The sequence below is a fragment of the Nematolebias whitei genome, chromosome 3 (assembly GCF_014905685.2).
Source record: "Nematolebias whitei isolate Nwh7 chromosome 3, NemWhi1, whole genome shotgun sequence".
Classification (NCBI taxonomy): domain Eukaryota; kingdom Metazoa; phylum Chordata; class Actinopteri; order Cyprinodontiformes; family Rivulidae; genus Nematolebias; species Nematolebias whitei.
Genome location: NC_056500.1, coordinates 26,765,091 through 26,781,134, shown reverse-complemented (window position 1 = coordinate 26,781,134; position 16,044 = coordinate 26,765,091). Strand labels below are relative to the sequence as shown.

General features: G+C 42.0%; 1 protein-coding gene across 2 annotated transcripts; it reads right to left on the bottom strand.

Annotated features, from left to right (window-relative positions):
* Nucleotides 1-491: 491 nt before the first annotated feature.
* On the bottom strand, nt 492-11,821 carry rfc4 (replication factor C (activator 1) 4). Of its 2 annotated transcripts, none has more exons than XM_037674735.1 (11): nt 11,674-11,821; nt 10,652-10,779; nt 8,875-8,953; nt 8,582-8,661; nt 8,373-8,492; nt 6,255-6,398; nt 6,046-6,166; nt 3,455-3,580; nt 3,265-3,345; nt 3,057-3,170; nt 492-852 (listed from the first exon to the last, which is right to left on the bottom strand). In XM_037674735.1, the coding sequence occupies exons 2-11, from the start codon at nt 10,765-10,767 to the stop codon at nt 760-762; spliced, it is 1,074 nt and encodes a 357-aa protein (XP_037530663.1). In that variant the 5' UTR covers nt 10,768-10,779; nt 11,674-11,821; the 3' UTR covers nt 492-759. The 2 variants fall into 2 exon arrangements, with proteins under 2 accessions (XP_037530663.1, XP_037530662.1); XM_037674734.1 differs by having other exon boundaries at nt 10,652-10,776.
* Between the last annotated feature and the right edge of the window lie 4,223 nt (nt 11,822-16,044).

The window sequence follows — 16,044 nt, the reverse complement described above, 5'->3', positions numbered from 1 at the left end:
CCCCCCCCCCCCCCCCACACACACACACACACACACACATAACTCATCGTTCTGACAGTTTTGTCAAAATCTTATTGGAGCTAACCGAGTCATCCAAGACCTCACTAACTCCCACACCTGAACCTTTGCCTCAGCAACCACGTGGTCTGCCAATATGAACCTTAGCTGCCACGGGAGTCCTACCAGCCAACAAGGTAATTAACTTCATGACCTCCCTCAGACAGGGTGTCCAACACAGCATTTGAGGACAGCCGCCATGAGAGGCACCAACAACCTCACCGACAGTCGCAGCTCAAGACAGCTGCCTGGACAATGGAGGAGCAGCGCACTCAAGGTCAGAGTTGAAGGAGTCTTCTTCCACTTAGTGTTTGGTATGTACATGTTTTGTCTAGTTTATGTTATGTTAGGGAAAGTACAGCAGACAGAACTTTAGTAGACAAAGTGTTTATTTTAGAAAAATAATTGACCAAGAAATAATTCAGATGTCTCTCAGGGTTTAGAACAAACATTTTCACAGAAGGTGTTGAATGAAGTGTCTTAACATTTCTGTCAAATCTTACCATTTGTTCCAATAATCAACAAAAACACTGAAAAGATACAGAACACAATGTATTACTCCCCAACATTCCAACATCTGTGTATAAAAACATGTTATGTCGGGACCACTGTTGACAGTAAACATCTTCATTGCCTCTGAACAGGTGAAGTCTCTACTGGTCCTGCCAGAACCACATGGTGGTCTTCTTCCTCTGTGGAGTTTTAGCTTTGAGAGGCTTGCTGCATGATGAGCGAGCACAGACTCAGTATCTGCAGGTATTCATCTGCTCCATCTGCCAGGCACTTCCCCACCACCTGAAACACAGCATGCACAAGGGCAAGGCATTATGGGAACTCTTTACGAGACTCATCACCACGCTGTGATCATGTCAGAACTGCATGTTGGTTATCACCCATCGCTGAACGTCATAATGCCTCTGACTAGCATGTCATGAAGCACGCAATGGATTTTTTAAAAGTATTTTTAATTAAAATTTTCAATGATTAATTAGTGTAGAGGTGTTGAGAACAGAATGAGATGAAGGATGACTCGCTGTGGAGACCCCTGAAGGGGGAAAAGCCAACGGAAGAAGAATTACAGTGTAGCGCACCAACGGGGTGCCCACGGACACCTGGCCGCCCGAGGGGCATGTTCTAAAAATAGCACTCAACATCAAGCAGCATCGCCTAGAAACCATTATTAATTGTGTTTTTAATTTAAGTAATAAATTTGCATGGATGTAGATTTGAAATGCAAATAAATAATGAAAACTTCCTTTTAGAATAAAAGGTTTTACGTATTCAGCTTAGCAACCTTGTCTGGAGTCAAAGTTCTGAATGATGCGGGGATGCACTGAGACCTCTGCGAGCGGCACAGATACAAATTACACTGTCTGATTTTTAAAAAAAAAGGTCACACTAATATTTCGTTGGACGGCCTTTAGCTTTGATTACGGCATGCATTTGCTGTGCCATTGTTTCGATAAGCTTCTGCATTGTCACAAGTAGGGGTGTAAATCAGCAGCTCTACCACGATACGATATATTGATTTGTTTGTATGACGATACGATTTTTCTCCATATCACAGTCCGTCACGATACGATTTCGATTCTATTCGATTCACACGTCTGCGATCGATATATTGCGATATCAAATGCCCATCTCATTTACATATAAATAAATTTACAAACATTCTAATATGATTTAACCATTTTCCATCCATCCATCCATTATCTTTACCCGTTTATTCCATTTTGGGTCACGGGGGTCGCTGGTGCCCATGTCCAGCAATCACTGTGCGAGGGGCGGGGTACACCCTGGACGGGTCGCAAGTCCATCACAGGGCCTGATTTAACCATTTTATTTCTGTTATTACAGGCACCAGGCATTTAAATTAAAAAACATTTTTTTCTTAATGAATGAAAAAATAAAAATAAATGACCTGTTCAGTATAGTCTCACATTTCTCATGTTTAAATGCATTTTTAAACTAGTCAACTTAAACGTGCACTGATTATATTTCAGTTATAAAGAAACAAAAATAGATATTGAGCTTACATAACATGGCTATCAATGCTGTGTTTCTTCTTCAGGTGAACGGCAACATTTGTTGTTTCCAGAGTATTTTAACTCACACAGGCACCTGTTGCATACGACATGAGTTTTGTCTGTTGAGCCGTCCTTCTGTTGGAATCCAAAATATTTCCACAGTGTTGATTTAAATCCAGCAGGAGAGTGAATTTCATTATCTGTGTTTTCTGCCTCGTCTGCCATGTTGCTGAGGCGGCCGCAGAGGCACGGAAATGGTGACACAGACGCGCCTTGCGAATTTCAAAATAAAAGTGTATTTTAAAGATGACAATATGAATCAATGTTTTAGCGTTGCCACAATATAATTGAATCATTAATCATTTAATCGATATATCAATTTAAATTGACGTATTGTTACACCCCTAGTCACAAGATCAATTTCCATCCAGTGTTGCATTAATTTTTCACCAAGATCTTGCATTGATGACTAGACACTAGACATGATGGGTGCATCACTTCACCTGCCTCTCTTCATACCCTGATGCACCCATCACTCTGGAACAGGGTAAATCTGGACTCATCAGACCACATGACCTTCTTCCATTGCTCCAGAGTCCAATCTTTATGCTCCCTAACAAACTGAAGCTTTTTCCCAGTTTGCCTCACTGATTAGTGGTTTTCTTAAGACTACACAGCTGTTCAGTCCCAGTCCCTTGAGTTCCTTCACATTGTTCATGTGGAAATGTTCTTACCTTCACTATTAAACATAGCCCTGAGTGCTACTGTTGTTTTTCTTCGATTCGATTTCACCAAACGTTTAAGTGATCGTCGATCACGATCATTCAGGATTTTTTTTTCCAGCCACATTTCTTCCTCAAAGACGATGGGTCCCCACTATCCTTCCAGTTTTTAATAATGCGTTGGACAGTTCTTAACCTAATTTTAGTTTCTACAATCTCTTTCTACAAAAAAAAAACAAAAAAAACTTACTGCCATTTTCTCAGTGATGGACGACTTTTGTTGATCGTTTATGTCTTGTTCCAAGATGGAGTCGTGGAGCTGAGTCAAGATCTGTGTGGCGGCGTAACCTTCATCCACCAGGTTCTGGAAGAGACGTTCAAAATGCAGCAGATTAATTAACAGATTCATGATCTCACCTGTATGTAACCTTTCTGTCTGTAAAGGTTCTGTGTCTCACCCTGACAGCCACTTCTAGTTTCTCGAACGTTCCTTTCAAACTAATATGGAGCAAGTCGTCGATCACTTTGGAAGGAACGACCTACAAAACAGTGAAGTGACCGAGTGACAAAACAACTCAAGAACATTTACTGAAAACATCCAGCTCCTTCTTCTATGCTGCAATACAAGAAAGAAAATGTGAGACTCACCCCTGCAATCTCAACGATGACCCCATCAGTGATCTCCTTGTCCGTGCTGAGACGTGCGGCGCTCTGCAAAAAGGTGATAGCTTTCCGAAGGTCTCCCTCCGACAGCTGCACCAGGGCTGTGATGCTCTGTGAACAGAGCGGGTGAAGCTTCTTCAGCTGCAGTCATCAGAGTGTGATTTGTTTGTTTTCGGTCCCACTCAGACTTCTAAACATCTAAACAGATTCCTGCAGAGCTGCGTGACTGAACTGAAAGAACTTCATCAAATAAATGGGGCTGGATTGAGGGTGGGGGCTATAAACTATTTAAGATGCATCAAGATGCAGACATGAACAAGTCGGAATCTATTCAGAAATGTAAATAAAGTGATTATTATTGTTAATATTAATGATGTCCTCCAAAAGGTGAACTCTGAAGTGAGGAAGTGCAGCAACACAAACCCAAACAGCTTCTCTGAGGTTAAAGTGGAAAAGATCTTCCACCCTCCTTGGATGGCATTAATCTGTCCTCCAGCTCTAATGTTAAAAATCTTGGTGTTATTTTTGATCAGGACATCTTTTATCCCCCACATTAAAAATGCTACTAGAACTGCCTTCTTCCACCTGCGTAATATCACTAAAATTACAAACATCTTGTCTAGAAATGATGCAGAAAAACTGGTTCATGTATTTGTCACGTCTAGACTGGACTATTGCAATGATTTATTATCTGGGTGTCCAAATACTTCTTTAAATAGTCTTCATCCATCCATCCATTTTCTTCCGCTTATCCGGGGTTGGGTCGTGGGGGTAGCAGCCTAAGTAGGGAGGCCCAGACTTCCCTCTCCCCAGCCACTTGGACCAGCTCTTCCGGGGGAATCCCGAGGCGTTCCCAGGCCAGCTGAAACATAGTCCCTCCAGCGTGTCCTGGGTCTTCCTCTGGGCCTCCTCCCAGTGGGATGTGTCCGGAACACCTCACCAGGGAAGCGTCCAGGAGGCATCCTAACCAGATGCCTGAACCACCTCAACTGGCTCCTCTCGACGTGGAGAAGCAGCTGCTCTACTCTGAGTCTCTCCCGGTTGATCGACCTTCTCACCCTGTCTCTAAGGGAGAGCCCAGACACCCTGCGGAGAAAACTCATTTCGGCCGCTTGTATCCGAGATCTCGTTCTTTCGATCACAACCCAAAGCTCATGATCATAGATGAGGGTAGGAACGTAGATCGATCGGTAAATTGAGAGCTTTGCTTTTTGACTCAGCTCTCTCTTCACCACGACAGACCGATACAGTTAAGGCTAAAAAGTCTTCACTTAATCCAAAATGCTGCTGCCAGGGTCTTAACTGGAGTTAGTGGGAGAGATCATGTTTCTCCAGTTTTAGCTTCTCTCCATTGGCTCCCTGTCAAATCCAGAGAATTCAAAATCTTACTTCTAACCTACAAAGCTCTCAACAACCTAGCTCCATCTTATATTACAGATTTTACTGTTCCAGATTTTCCTAACAGAGCACTTCGCTCTCAGACTGCAGGTTTACTTGTGGTTCCTAGAGCTTCTAAAAGCAGAATGAGAGGAAGATCTTTCAGTTATCAGGCTCCTCTCTTGTGGAACCAACTTCCAGTTTCTGTCTGTGAGGCTGACACATTGTCCAGTTTTAAGACTGGGCTGAAGACTTTCCTTTTTAAAAAATCTTATAGTTAGGGTTGGCTTGTTATGCTGCTATAGGCTTAGACTACTGGTGGACAAATTGATCTAATTTTCTTAAATGAATTGTTAAAATTGAATAGTATTTATTTGAATTTATTTCTATCTTAACATGTGATTCTCGACCTGCCATTGTGTATCTATTCCTCTCAAACCCAGCCGGTCGAAGCAGATGGCTGTTTGTACTGAGTCTGGTTCTGCTAAAGGTTTCTTCCTCATGAGGGAGTTTTTCTTTTCCACTGTCGCCTTCATGCTTGCTCAAGATGAGAATCTGTGATGGAGTTAAATTCAAAGCGGTCCGCTCCTCAGATAAATAACGCCAAATTATTTTTAAATATGAATGTTTCTGTTCAGTGCTCTGAGACGACTTCTGTTGTGACTTGGCCGCTATATTAAACTGAATTGAGAGACACACTATAAGTTGTGAACGCATTTCCACCTGGAAGGAGAGAAACTGCCGGCTGATGCTGCCACTTACACGGGCAGCATCTGGGCTGCGACTGCAGGTGACTCGGAGGAAGTCTCCTGGATGTCTCAGACTGCTCGATGTGGGCAACAGAATCATGTGTATGGCTCAGGAAACAGGTTTCCAGGCTGTTAACACAAAAAGGGGCCTCAACCTTCAAAAAGAAGCCTTACAAAACTCAGCCTCGCAGCTTGCTGGTCTCTTGATTGGATCTGTCTTGTAATTCTGAGTTTTCAGCTCAGCTCCAACAGTTGCAGCCCAGTGAGACACCACTCTATGTTGGAGCTACAAAACATGACCACTTTTGTCAAACATACTAACAGCTCTACAACGGCACCCAAAACAAAGTGAGGAAAGTGGGTCAGACAGCTCAGATCTTAGGTCTCAGTGTGTTGACTCTTCATGAAAAGCCACCAGGTTTTCAGAACCATTGTAGGCGTCTCCTCTACCTCCTTGGTGTACTTGAGGTTCTCCTTCTCACAGATCCCCAGCAGACGCTCTTCTTGGATCTTATTGGCCAAAGGTTTGAAGCGAAACTTGGAACACCTGGATGTGAGCGGCTCGATGATCCTATAAGGCGACGAGACATAAATCAGGGTCAGGGTGAGCCAATCAGAACGCAGCGTTGTGTGCGTGGGACCTGCAGTGGTCAGCTGACCTGCTGATGTAGTTACAGATGAGACAGAAGCGAGTGGTGCGGGACTCCTTCTCCATGGTCCGTCTGAGAGCAGCCTGAGCAGGAGCCGTCATGGAGTCCGCCTCATCCAGGATGATGATCTTGAAAGGAGGACACGGCTTCCCACTGCAACCCAAGAAAAGAAAAGGGAACCATTTCCCTCATGGATATTCGCAAAAATAAAACTAATATAATTAAAACCACAAAAAAAACAACAACATTACAGCCTCTTCCAGGTCTGAGTTGGTCTAATGAGCTCAGAAGTGTTAAGTGAACACTGCTGTGGATGAACACCAACACACAACATGCAGCTTGTTGTTGTGTTTCCAACAAGGCTTCAGTTCATTGAGCTTTGCTGACATTTGTTCCTGCAGAGCTCTGAAGGAAGGAGCTCACTGGACTGCGACTGTCGGAGACTCCTTGTGACTCAAACTGACTAAAAAGGTGAATTTTTTTTTGTTCTGTTGCAGCGTCACTGAATGTTTGTGACTGAGTGACCAGCAGAGACGAGCTGCCAACTCACTTCCAGTTTTTAAATTCCCTCTTTAAACATATTTTTCCTTTTTGGCTTTTAACTCAGTCTGAGTTTTGTTTTTACAATTTTAACTGTGTGCAAAGTATGCCCCTTATTCCCCCCCCCCCCCCCCCACCTCTTGTTCTCCCAGTCTCTTTATTTATATTTGCGCAATAAAATATATATCCACCTTATTCCTGGGGCTTTACTGTATAAATGATTATGGGCACAACTTCCTGTCAGACACAGGAAGTAGCAGTAAGCATTGGCTAACAGCGGAGCACAGACCACGGTTTATTTGAAAGTAATTTGATTTCAGTTTAGCAGATAAAACAATGATTTTGTTTTGTTCACATTTATTTAACAACTGTAAAGTTGACTAAAATGGGCTTGCAGAGTTCAGGTACTTGTTGTGTTCACGGCTGCACAACCAGACTAAACTAAATCAGCGGCTACAACAGTGTTTTGAACATAGACACCCCAAAAAAGTGTTTATGTAAAAATCAGTATAGTTTCCATCACCTTCCTACAGATGAGGAATTAAGAAGAACATGGGTGAAAAATCTGAACTTGAAGAGACCTCCCAAAACACTGTATGTGAGCTCATTTCACTTTGTTGACTAACGGCCGACGGAGGAAAACCTGCATCCTACTTTGTGTCTGGACTACAACAAACCACTGGAGAAGAGACACCAGATCCTCAGAAAGATTGAAAACAGTGTGACGAGAACATCAGGTATGATTTCAAGTGTATGAAGGGCACAGCATTATAGTATTTGTTCGTCTTTGGTATTAAGATTTTCTCTGCAATTAACCCAAGCTCGGTGATGGAGGACTTCAAGGCTTTGGCTGGGCTCTATGTCTGATTTAAGGTACCAGTAAATAAGATTGTTTCCCACCTCTTTTAACAAAACGCGACCGACTTTATTACTGTGTAGATACCGAAACGTCTCGGAGCTTTTCAGGTTGTTCATCGCTTCACCGTCAGAAGAACTGAGTCCGTGAAATAGCTAAATATGCTGGTATATGTAATCTGCAGCCACTTTTTAGTAGGCTGCGGTAAGTGGTATGTAAGTACATGAACTCGTATTGTTCACACATAAACAAACGCTGATTCTGGTCCACGCTGGAAGTCGCGCCCATAATTCACGCAAGGCAGCATGGGGGCTAGGAATAAGGTGGATAAATAAACTTGTAAATACTATTAGACCATTAAAATTTACAGTTCAGTTTTTAAGTAAAAGTGAATAAATGAAGTTTAGGGTTTGTTCTGACACCAGGAAACCATGAAGCTGTTGCTTCATGTTCACATGATCCTAGAAACACAGGGTCCACGTTCTTCTGCACAAATTTCGAAACTCAGAAGGAAATTCCTTAGTTGCTTTAACATGATCTGACGAGCTCTTCTTGATTAAGTTGTTGATTTGTTAGAAAAACAAAGTATTTATGGTCGTTGAAGGAGACATCATGTCTGATGGTTGCTCCTCAAATGTTTGGGAGCTTTGATTAAATGCTTTCAGGATGTTCTTGCAGAAAAACCAGCAAGAAACTACATTTGTGCTTAAAGGTTCGTGTTCTTCACTCACTCCGGACGAGTCCCGGAGACGGTGAGGTGTGCAAAATTCTTGACTTTCTCTCTGATGACCTGGATGCCTCGTTCATCTGAGGCATTCAGCTCCAGTACTCTCTGCCTGTACAGCTCCGGACTGAGGAAAGAGCCGACACACAACACAGCAGGAGAATTATCCACGTGAAGCCTGAAGAACATTCTGGTACTAATCAACAGCAGACTCACCCATAAAGTTCTCTGGCAGCAGCTAAGATGGTGGACGTCTTTCCTGTTCCAGGAGGGCCGTAGAAAAGCAGGTTTGGGAGCTGAAACACCAGCAGAACTCTGGTGAAACACTTCTCTGGACAAAATAAGATCTAAGAACTTTGTGAAAAGCAAAACGTGTGCCACTCTCAAAACCTTTGGCCTGCACACTGAACTTAGTCTTTTATTGTGGTTTACGGTTTGCAGCTCAACATCTTGTCATCAAATGAAGTTCAAAGTTCAGGCGTGGAAGACAGAACTAGAGTGATGCTTACATCTGCTCCTTCCAAAGACTTCTTCAGCACGGCCACAACCTCCTCCTGGAAGGCCACTTCATCCACACTCTTCGGTCTGCTGGAGGGCAAAACATTTCAAAACACAGTGAGGTCATTTTTAAAACCGTTAATTCTGTTGGCACGTTCAAAAGCTGTTCTGTGAAATGGCCACGAAGAATGGAGCTGGCGGCCACTGACCTCCAGACATGGTGGGTTGGCTAAAACTCCCACGCTGCATTGAGCCATTTAGAAATGGCACCAAGATTGATACCGGTAATAATTTAGATATTTATGCTCTGAAAGACGTTAAGAACTCCGCTGTTCACGGACTGCAGCTGCTAGACCAGACTACAGCCGCTCCATGGTTCATCGAGTTCAGTAAAAGTACAAATGAAACACACGTGGAGAGTTTTAGAGGAATAAACATGCCTGACAACAACCAGCTTGTACAGGTTGACCAAAAACAAGGCATGATGTTCGGCTACTAGTTCTGGAGGTTCAGTGTGCTGGAGGGTCTTCCCAAAAGTCCAGACTGGAATAAAAAAATTATAATAATTGTCCAAATTCATTTGGGCATACAAATGGGGGAACAGTACATTAAATAAAGGTTGAATGAAAGAATTTAAAAAAATCCATTAAATAAATATTTTGTCAATTAAAAAAAAAAGAATTGAATATCTAGTTGTTTTAAAATTAAAGGCCCTTAAAGAGCTAAAAATGTTAAAAATAATAATAATTATTATTACAAAATAATAATAATAATTAATTAATGTTAATACTATTAATTATTATTATAAAATTAATACTAATTATTAATATTATAAAAATAAAATAAAAATCTGACTGATTGCTCTTAAATATTGACCAGCTCATTGTGGACAAATATATTGATTTTATTTTAAGCAGTTATAAAAGGTGGTGGACATTTCTAAGCAACACTGTAAAGGACCTTTTGATGATTAATAGAAAGTTTAACAGAAAGGTATCAAAGATCTCACATTCATGACAGTGAGCTTTAGGTGCAGTAAATGTAGCACGGCCCCCAGCATCAAGAAAACCAAGTTCCCAGAGTCAATCCTGAAATTTCAGAAGACATTTCAGTTTCATGAAATGCTCAGAAATCTGAACGGACGCTCTCCAGAGTCACATTGATGACAGGAAGTATTCTGCAGCCTATGGTAAGTGCATACAGCAATCATTCTTAATAATTCATTATATGGTTTAACAACAGAAACTACAATGCCACCATAGCAAATCACTAATCCATGTAACGGACTGTACTTATTTAGCGCTTTATCTCATCAAGATACTCAAAGCACTTTACAACACAATCTGTGCCTCATTTACCCATTCATACAGCAATCTACTATTTCTATACAAAGAATTATCAGTGTTATCACATTCATACACTGATGGGACACACATCAGAGGCAATGAGGGGTTCAGTGTCTTGCCCAGGGACACTTCAGCATGTGACTGTTGGTGGAATTGAACCCCCAACTCTTGCATTAGAGGACGACTGCTCTAACCACTCAACCACAGCAGTGTTTTGTAGAAGCAGAACATGGACTCTGAAGCCACAACACTAAAATAACACATGTACACATTAAAATCTCAGAAAGATCATGATTTAGTCAGCAGATCAGTCAGTGTTCACATTCCCTGAGTTTTCCCTGTCTGGAAAACATGAGTCATTTTCCAGGTTTTCCCCGATTTCCAGAGTCAAATGGGAACCCTGTGTAAAGCCACACAACACACGGGTCTGAGCCCCACTTACTATTTTTCCACCCAGGGAACAGCCTTGGTCTTCTTGTCTGCACTCGGTCCTGCTGCCGCCTTGTCTTTCTGAGGTCTGCCCGTCTGAAGTGTTGCTCCTTTTAAAAATGCCTGCATGACTGCTGACTTCAGGAAACACAGTCGGAACGAGCAAACACAAACATTTACATTAGTGATGAGAACATCACGTGCTGCTCCAAATAGTCAAAATACCTCAAGAACCACTAAAGGAATTTCATGTAAACTTTCAGGTAGTGATCACTATCCAGCTACAATTGATTAAGTTTAAAATATGGCCGCCACAACCAGCAGACCTAAAAAAAAACACCAAAATGGCTATAATTCAATGAATTTCACAGATACGTAGCTAAAGCTTGGTGCGGTAGTAACCACGCACTACCCCAAACACATAGTTGCACATTACGCTACATCTTTACTTAAGGCATTGGCATCATGTCTGTTAGCAAAATATCTGGTGAACCACTGCACACATTTTTGTAGGACTCTTAAGATGCACATGTCCAACTGAGACTTCTAGTGACAGATTTGATGTGATAGTTGCTGACATCTTGCACATTCTTCATTCAATGCTTGTGACCAACAAAAGCCACAAGCTAAAGCTACAAGCTAAACTCTGGGGAGAAAGGCAGCGGGCGACATGCATTCTTCCTTCAAGAAATGCTGGGGGTTTAATACGAGGCCAAAACTGCGGGCTGCCATCTCCAACCTGACCACTAGGTGTCGGTATTTGTCATACGGCGACTCTGTTTCTTTGTGTATAAATAAATTAAAAGATGAGGTCATTTAAAAACAAATTACAACAAAGACAACCAAATATTCTCAAATTAAACCTCCTAAAAACTTGACTTAGTGTGGCCCTTTGATTATTAATGACTTTTGTAGATTTATACCCCTTCCGTACGGTTGTTATTTGAGATACGTGCACGATTAGATGGCTAATGAAAGCACTTGAGGCCTATTTGCAGGAAGTATCCCGGGCCCGGTTCGGACAGAGGCTCTTACCAGAAGATTCACAGCCGGAGAGACGAACCACAGCGACCCTGGAGCCTGGTTTAAACTTTAGACTTCTCTGCCTCGACAGATTAGCTTCAGCTTGTCTGCAAACACGACAGTAATTCCCGCTCTGAAAGAGCGACGAAAAACTTCCGCTGACGTCATCACAAAGCGTCCAATCAACTGCAGCAAATAAACAAAATAAACTTGTAAATTATTGTCTCAGTGTTTGTAACCCCCTGGCGTCTGTTATATCATTACTGTATACTGCATTTTATTGTATTGTTTTGTACTTTTTCAATAAAGATAAAAAAATATATATATAAACCATTTTTTTTACGTCTACAGTCTACAGGCATGGGCCAATGAGCGAGGAGAAAGACGCCATCTTGAAGAAATTCTCTTAAAGGCATACCGCTGTGTAAACAATGTTGGACACTACTAAAGTAGTGTTTGTGATTAAAAAGAGACTTATTTTACATGTAGGCCTACTATATAATACAATTTCACAGATAGCCACCGTTATTACCAAAACAGTTTAATTTCTGGCCTTTTTAACAGACTTTTAAAGAGAGTCAGAGTTTCTTTATTGTCATTCGCACCTCATGTGGTACATGTGGTGGAGCGAAATTATGTACACCCTAATTATAAACCCTAACTCAGCTCTACGAACTGATCGACTGATCCATTAAAGATGGGATGAGTATAATTTTGCAATAATAATTTTGCCTGGTGGTACAGTAACTTAAAATGTTTGACAATACCAAAATAATAATTATCTACTCCATATTGAGATTCAGTTTTAGGTTTTCCTAAACACAATAGATCTATGTTCCCATATTCATGTGTCACATACAACAACACTTTGTTTCTGGAACAGATCTCTAAGCAGACAAAATATTCATAAAATGTCTGTTGCCTTTTTCTGTTGCAGTTAAAATGTGAATTACACCTTGTGGCGGTGTGACAAGCCCACCTTTATTCTTTAGTTCAAGCAGCTGATACAACTCATCATGCTGAGTTTGGACAGCAGCAGACACCAAAGATGCTTTACACACGTCACACATCATGACCTGACATCCATCCATCATCTTTACCCATTTCTTCCTTTTTTTGTGTGGGGGGGGGGGTCACGGGGATCACTGATGCCCATGTCCAGCAATCACTGTGTGAAAGGCTGGGGACACCCTAGACAGGTTGCAAGTCCATCACAGGGACACATAAAGACAAATGAGACAAACAACCATTCACTCTCTCACTCAGACATAGGGACAATTTAGAGTTACCAATCAGCCTAACATGCATGTTTTTAGCCTGTGCGAGGAAACTGGAGTACCTGGAGAAAACCCTAGCTCAGCTCTACGAACTGATCGAGCCATCGTGCCGCAACTGACACAACAAATCCTGCAATGTATGTTACGATGTTTATGTAAAAAGAGCACATTCTTGGAGAGATCCTATACTGTATGTGTGGTCTATGTTGTCAGTAAATGGTGACTATTGTTTCACGTTGCTTTGCATCTGTAACTCTCAGGTATTTATTGTGTGCTGTCCACAATGTCCACATTTCCACAGGCAGAAGGTGCTACTCGGCTGTGCACAATCACTTTTCAGATTATCATTAAACTTGGGTTGTTGTTAAGTCCACATACAAAACGAAGAGTAATCAGTCGCATTGTTGAAGAAACAATTTAATACACTAACATCAAGCCAGCCAGCTTTTGCAGTGTAGGAGAGCAATATCAATATAACATGCAAAAAATGTGTGTGTGTGTGTGTGTGTGTGTGTGCGTGCGTGCGTGCGTGCGTGCGTGTGTGTGTGTGTGTGTGTGTGTGTGTGTGTGAAATATATGTCAACCTCATCAAAAACCTAACTCTAATGTTTTATCAGCAGCTTTACCACATAAACCTGTTCCAGCTACAACTATCCTGATGGCTCAGAAACAATTTATTTCATGTAATGAACGCCATGTATACATTTAGAAATAGACAGGACAGAAACTCCTGTCTTACCATTGTTCTCCCGGTCTGGTCTCACACACTTGCTTCCCCTGTCTCTTACCAGGTGCCCCCACCAAGACCTGAAAGAATCACCTGGAGATGACGCTGCCTTTTCCTGAAGAAGACAGTTTACCTTGAGTGGACACTATTCCATTATTAAGTGGAAATCAGAGAGTCAGAGTCAGAGTTTTTTGTTTGTCATACACACCACATGTGGACATGTGGTGGAACGAAATTGTGTACACAGTGTCCCATGTACATCAAAAAAATATATAAAATGTAAAAGAAAAACTAATAAGAACTAAGTTATAAACTAAGAAAAATGTTAACTAAAAATATGTTAAATACTAGTAGTACAAAAACAATACGCCGAACAGCAGAACAAAATAATTTTAGTTGTTTAAACAAAGAAATCAACTATGTAGGTGTCACGGTATGGCCAGTCGATAGCGCTGTCACCTCACAGCTTTAGAGATTCTGGGTTTTTCCGTTCATCATCTCTCTTACAACTCCTGAGTGGCAGGGCAGAGCCAGTTACCACCAGCTGCCTTCCAAGAAGGGTTGTGGTACTTAAGGCTGTTTGGACCCACCAGTCTCCACTGGAACATTGACCATTCCATGGTACTGTGTCTGGTCCAAGTGTATCCTAGCCTCCTTGTGTTTACACTAACTTGTGTTCTTTGTGTATTCCTCGTAGCTCCTGTTACCAGTTACTCATTTAATTTGATCTGCCTTGAGCCTACTCCTGGTCTTTGTACTCCGCATCCTCCTGGGATCAATCCTCTGGAACAGCCAGCTACTAGCAAACCCATAATCAACATCCAAACATCTCTTAAATCAGCCTTAAGGTCTGTCCTGCCACTCTCACATTCCCTTCTCCCCTCACCTGATTATCTGTTTTTATTCCATCAGCCTGGAATCCTCTGGTATCCACCTCCAAGCCTGCAAAGAGAAAATACATCAAGTAAGCATTATCGTATTCTCTGGACAAAGCCACCATATTCTCATACTACTATTACTCACCATATCCCATCTCCTACAACTCCCTCCTGCACTCCTGTGACTTGTTCTTGTAAATAAAACACTTACCTGCTTGCAAACTATTTGGTCTCTCATGTTTCGGTTAAAACTCTGGGTATTGAAAACAATGAATGTGATATCTCCTGATAGCAACCTCTCGCACAGTGACTGCTGGACATGGGCACAGGTGACCCCCAAGACTCAAAAAGGAAGAAGTGGTTAAAGATGACGGATGGATGGATAAAACCAGTACAGTAGTCCCCCGTTTATCGCAGGGGATCCGTTCCCTGAAGCCACACGGACAAACTGCAAAGTAGCAATAGTATTACAAGTAGTAAGTAGTAGTTTATTTTAGTATATATATATATATATATATATATATATACATACATATATAAAGGTATTTAAATCCTTCCCGCATTCTTGCAATATTCTAAACAACGATTCTAAACTTTAAACACTCTAAAAGAGCACAGCATGTCATGATTTCAGCTCTCTGCCTCCTGCTGCACTCTCGGCCAAGCCCACTTCTCCACTCTGCACAGAGATCAGCTGATCATCTGCAGATGGAAGCTTCTCCCACAACTGTGAGCTGCACACAGGTGCAGCAGGTGCTAAGTCATTTAAAATAATTTATTTTAAATAAAAATTGCATGCCGATCGTGCGGCTCATCCATCAATCAGCCATTGTGTGCCATGTCCAATCTTACTTTGAAAAACCGCGATAGAGCGTGTCAGCGAAAAATGAACCGCGAAGTAGCGAGGAACTACTGTACATCATTTTAACTATAATCTTTAACCAGTTCAAAAGTGATTAATAAAAATGATCCTTCGTATGAAAATCTCGATCTTGCAGGCGGGGCTCAGCCCCCCGTGTTTGAACATCCTAACTACACCTCTGATTAAACTCCAGACCTGTGCAGGGTTCAGGACAGCCCACATTTTGAGCCATGCCCTGTGTTCTGATGACTGTGTCTGGCAGCTGCACTGATACTGACACTAATGTTCTGCTGGGCCCGGCAGCGCAGATGTCTCAGGCTAATTGCTTCACTCTCCACACTCCCAGGGGATCAGGGCCCCTGAGAGGAGCAGGCTCCTCCTCCGACATAGACTGTGTTCATGAAAATATGGAGCAGGATCAGCAGCAGGCCTTCGGACGCTCTCAGGGAAACAGGAAGTGTAACCTAACAGACCTTAGACAACACTCGGCTGTGGTAGTAGCTGAGAGTGATTTGAAACGCATGTTGTTTAAATCCCTTTGTGTTTTGCTCCTTTAACAAATCCACTGAATCTGGCTGAGCTCAGTGGTTCGGATCATGGACTCAGCTCCAGGCTCCAGGATTTCTCTGGTGGACTCGT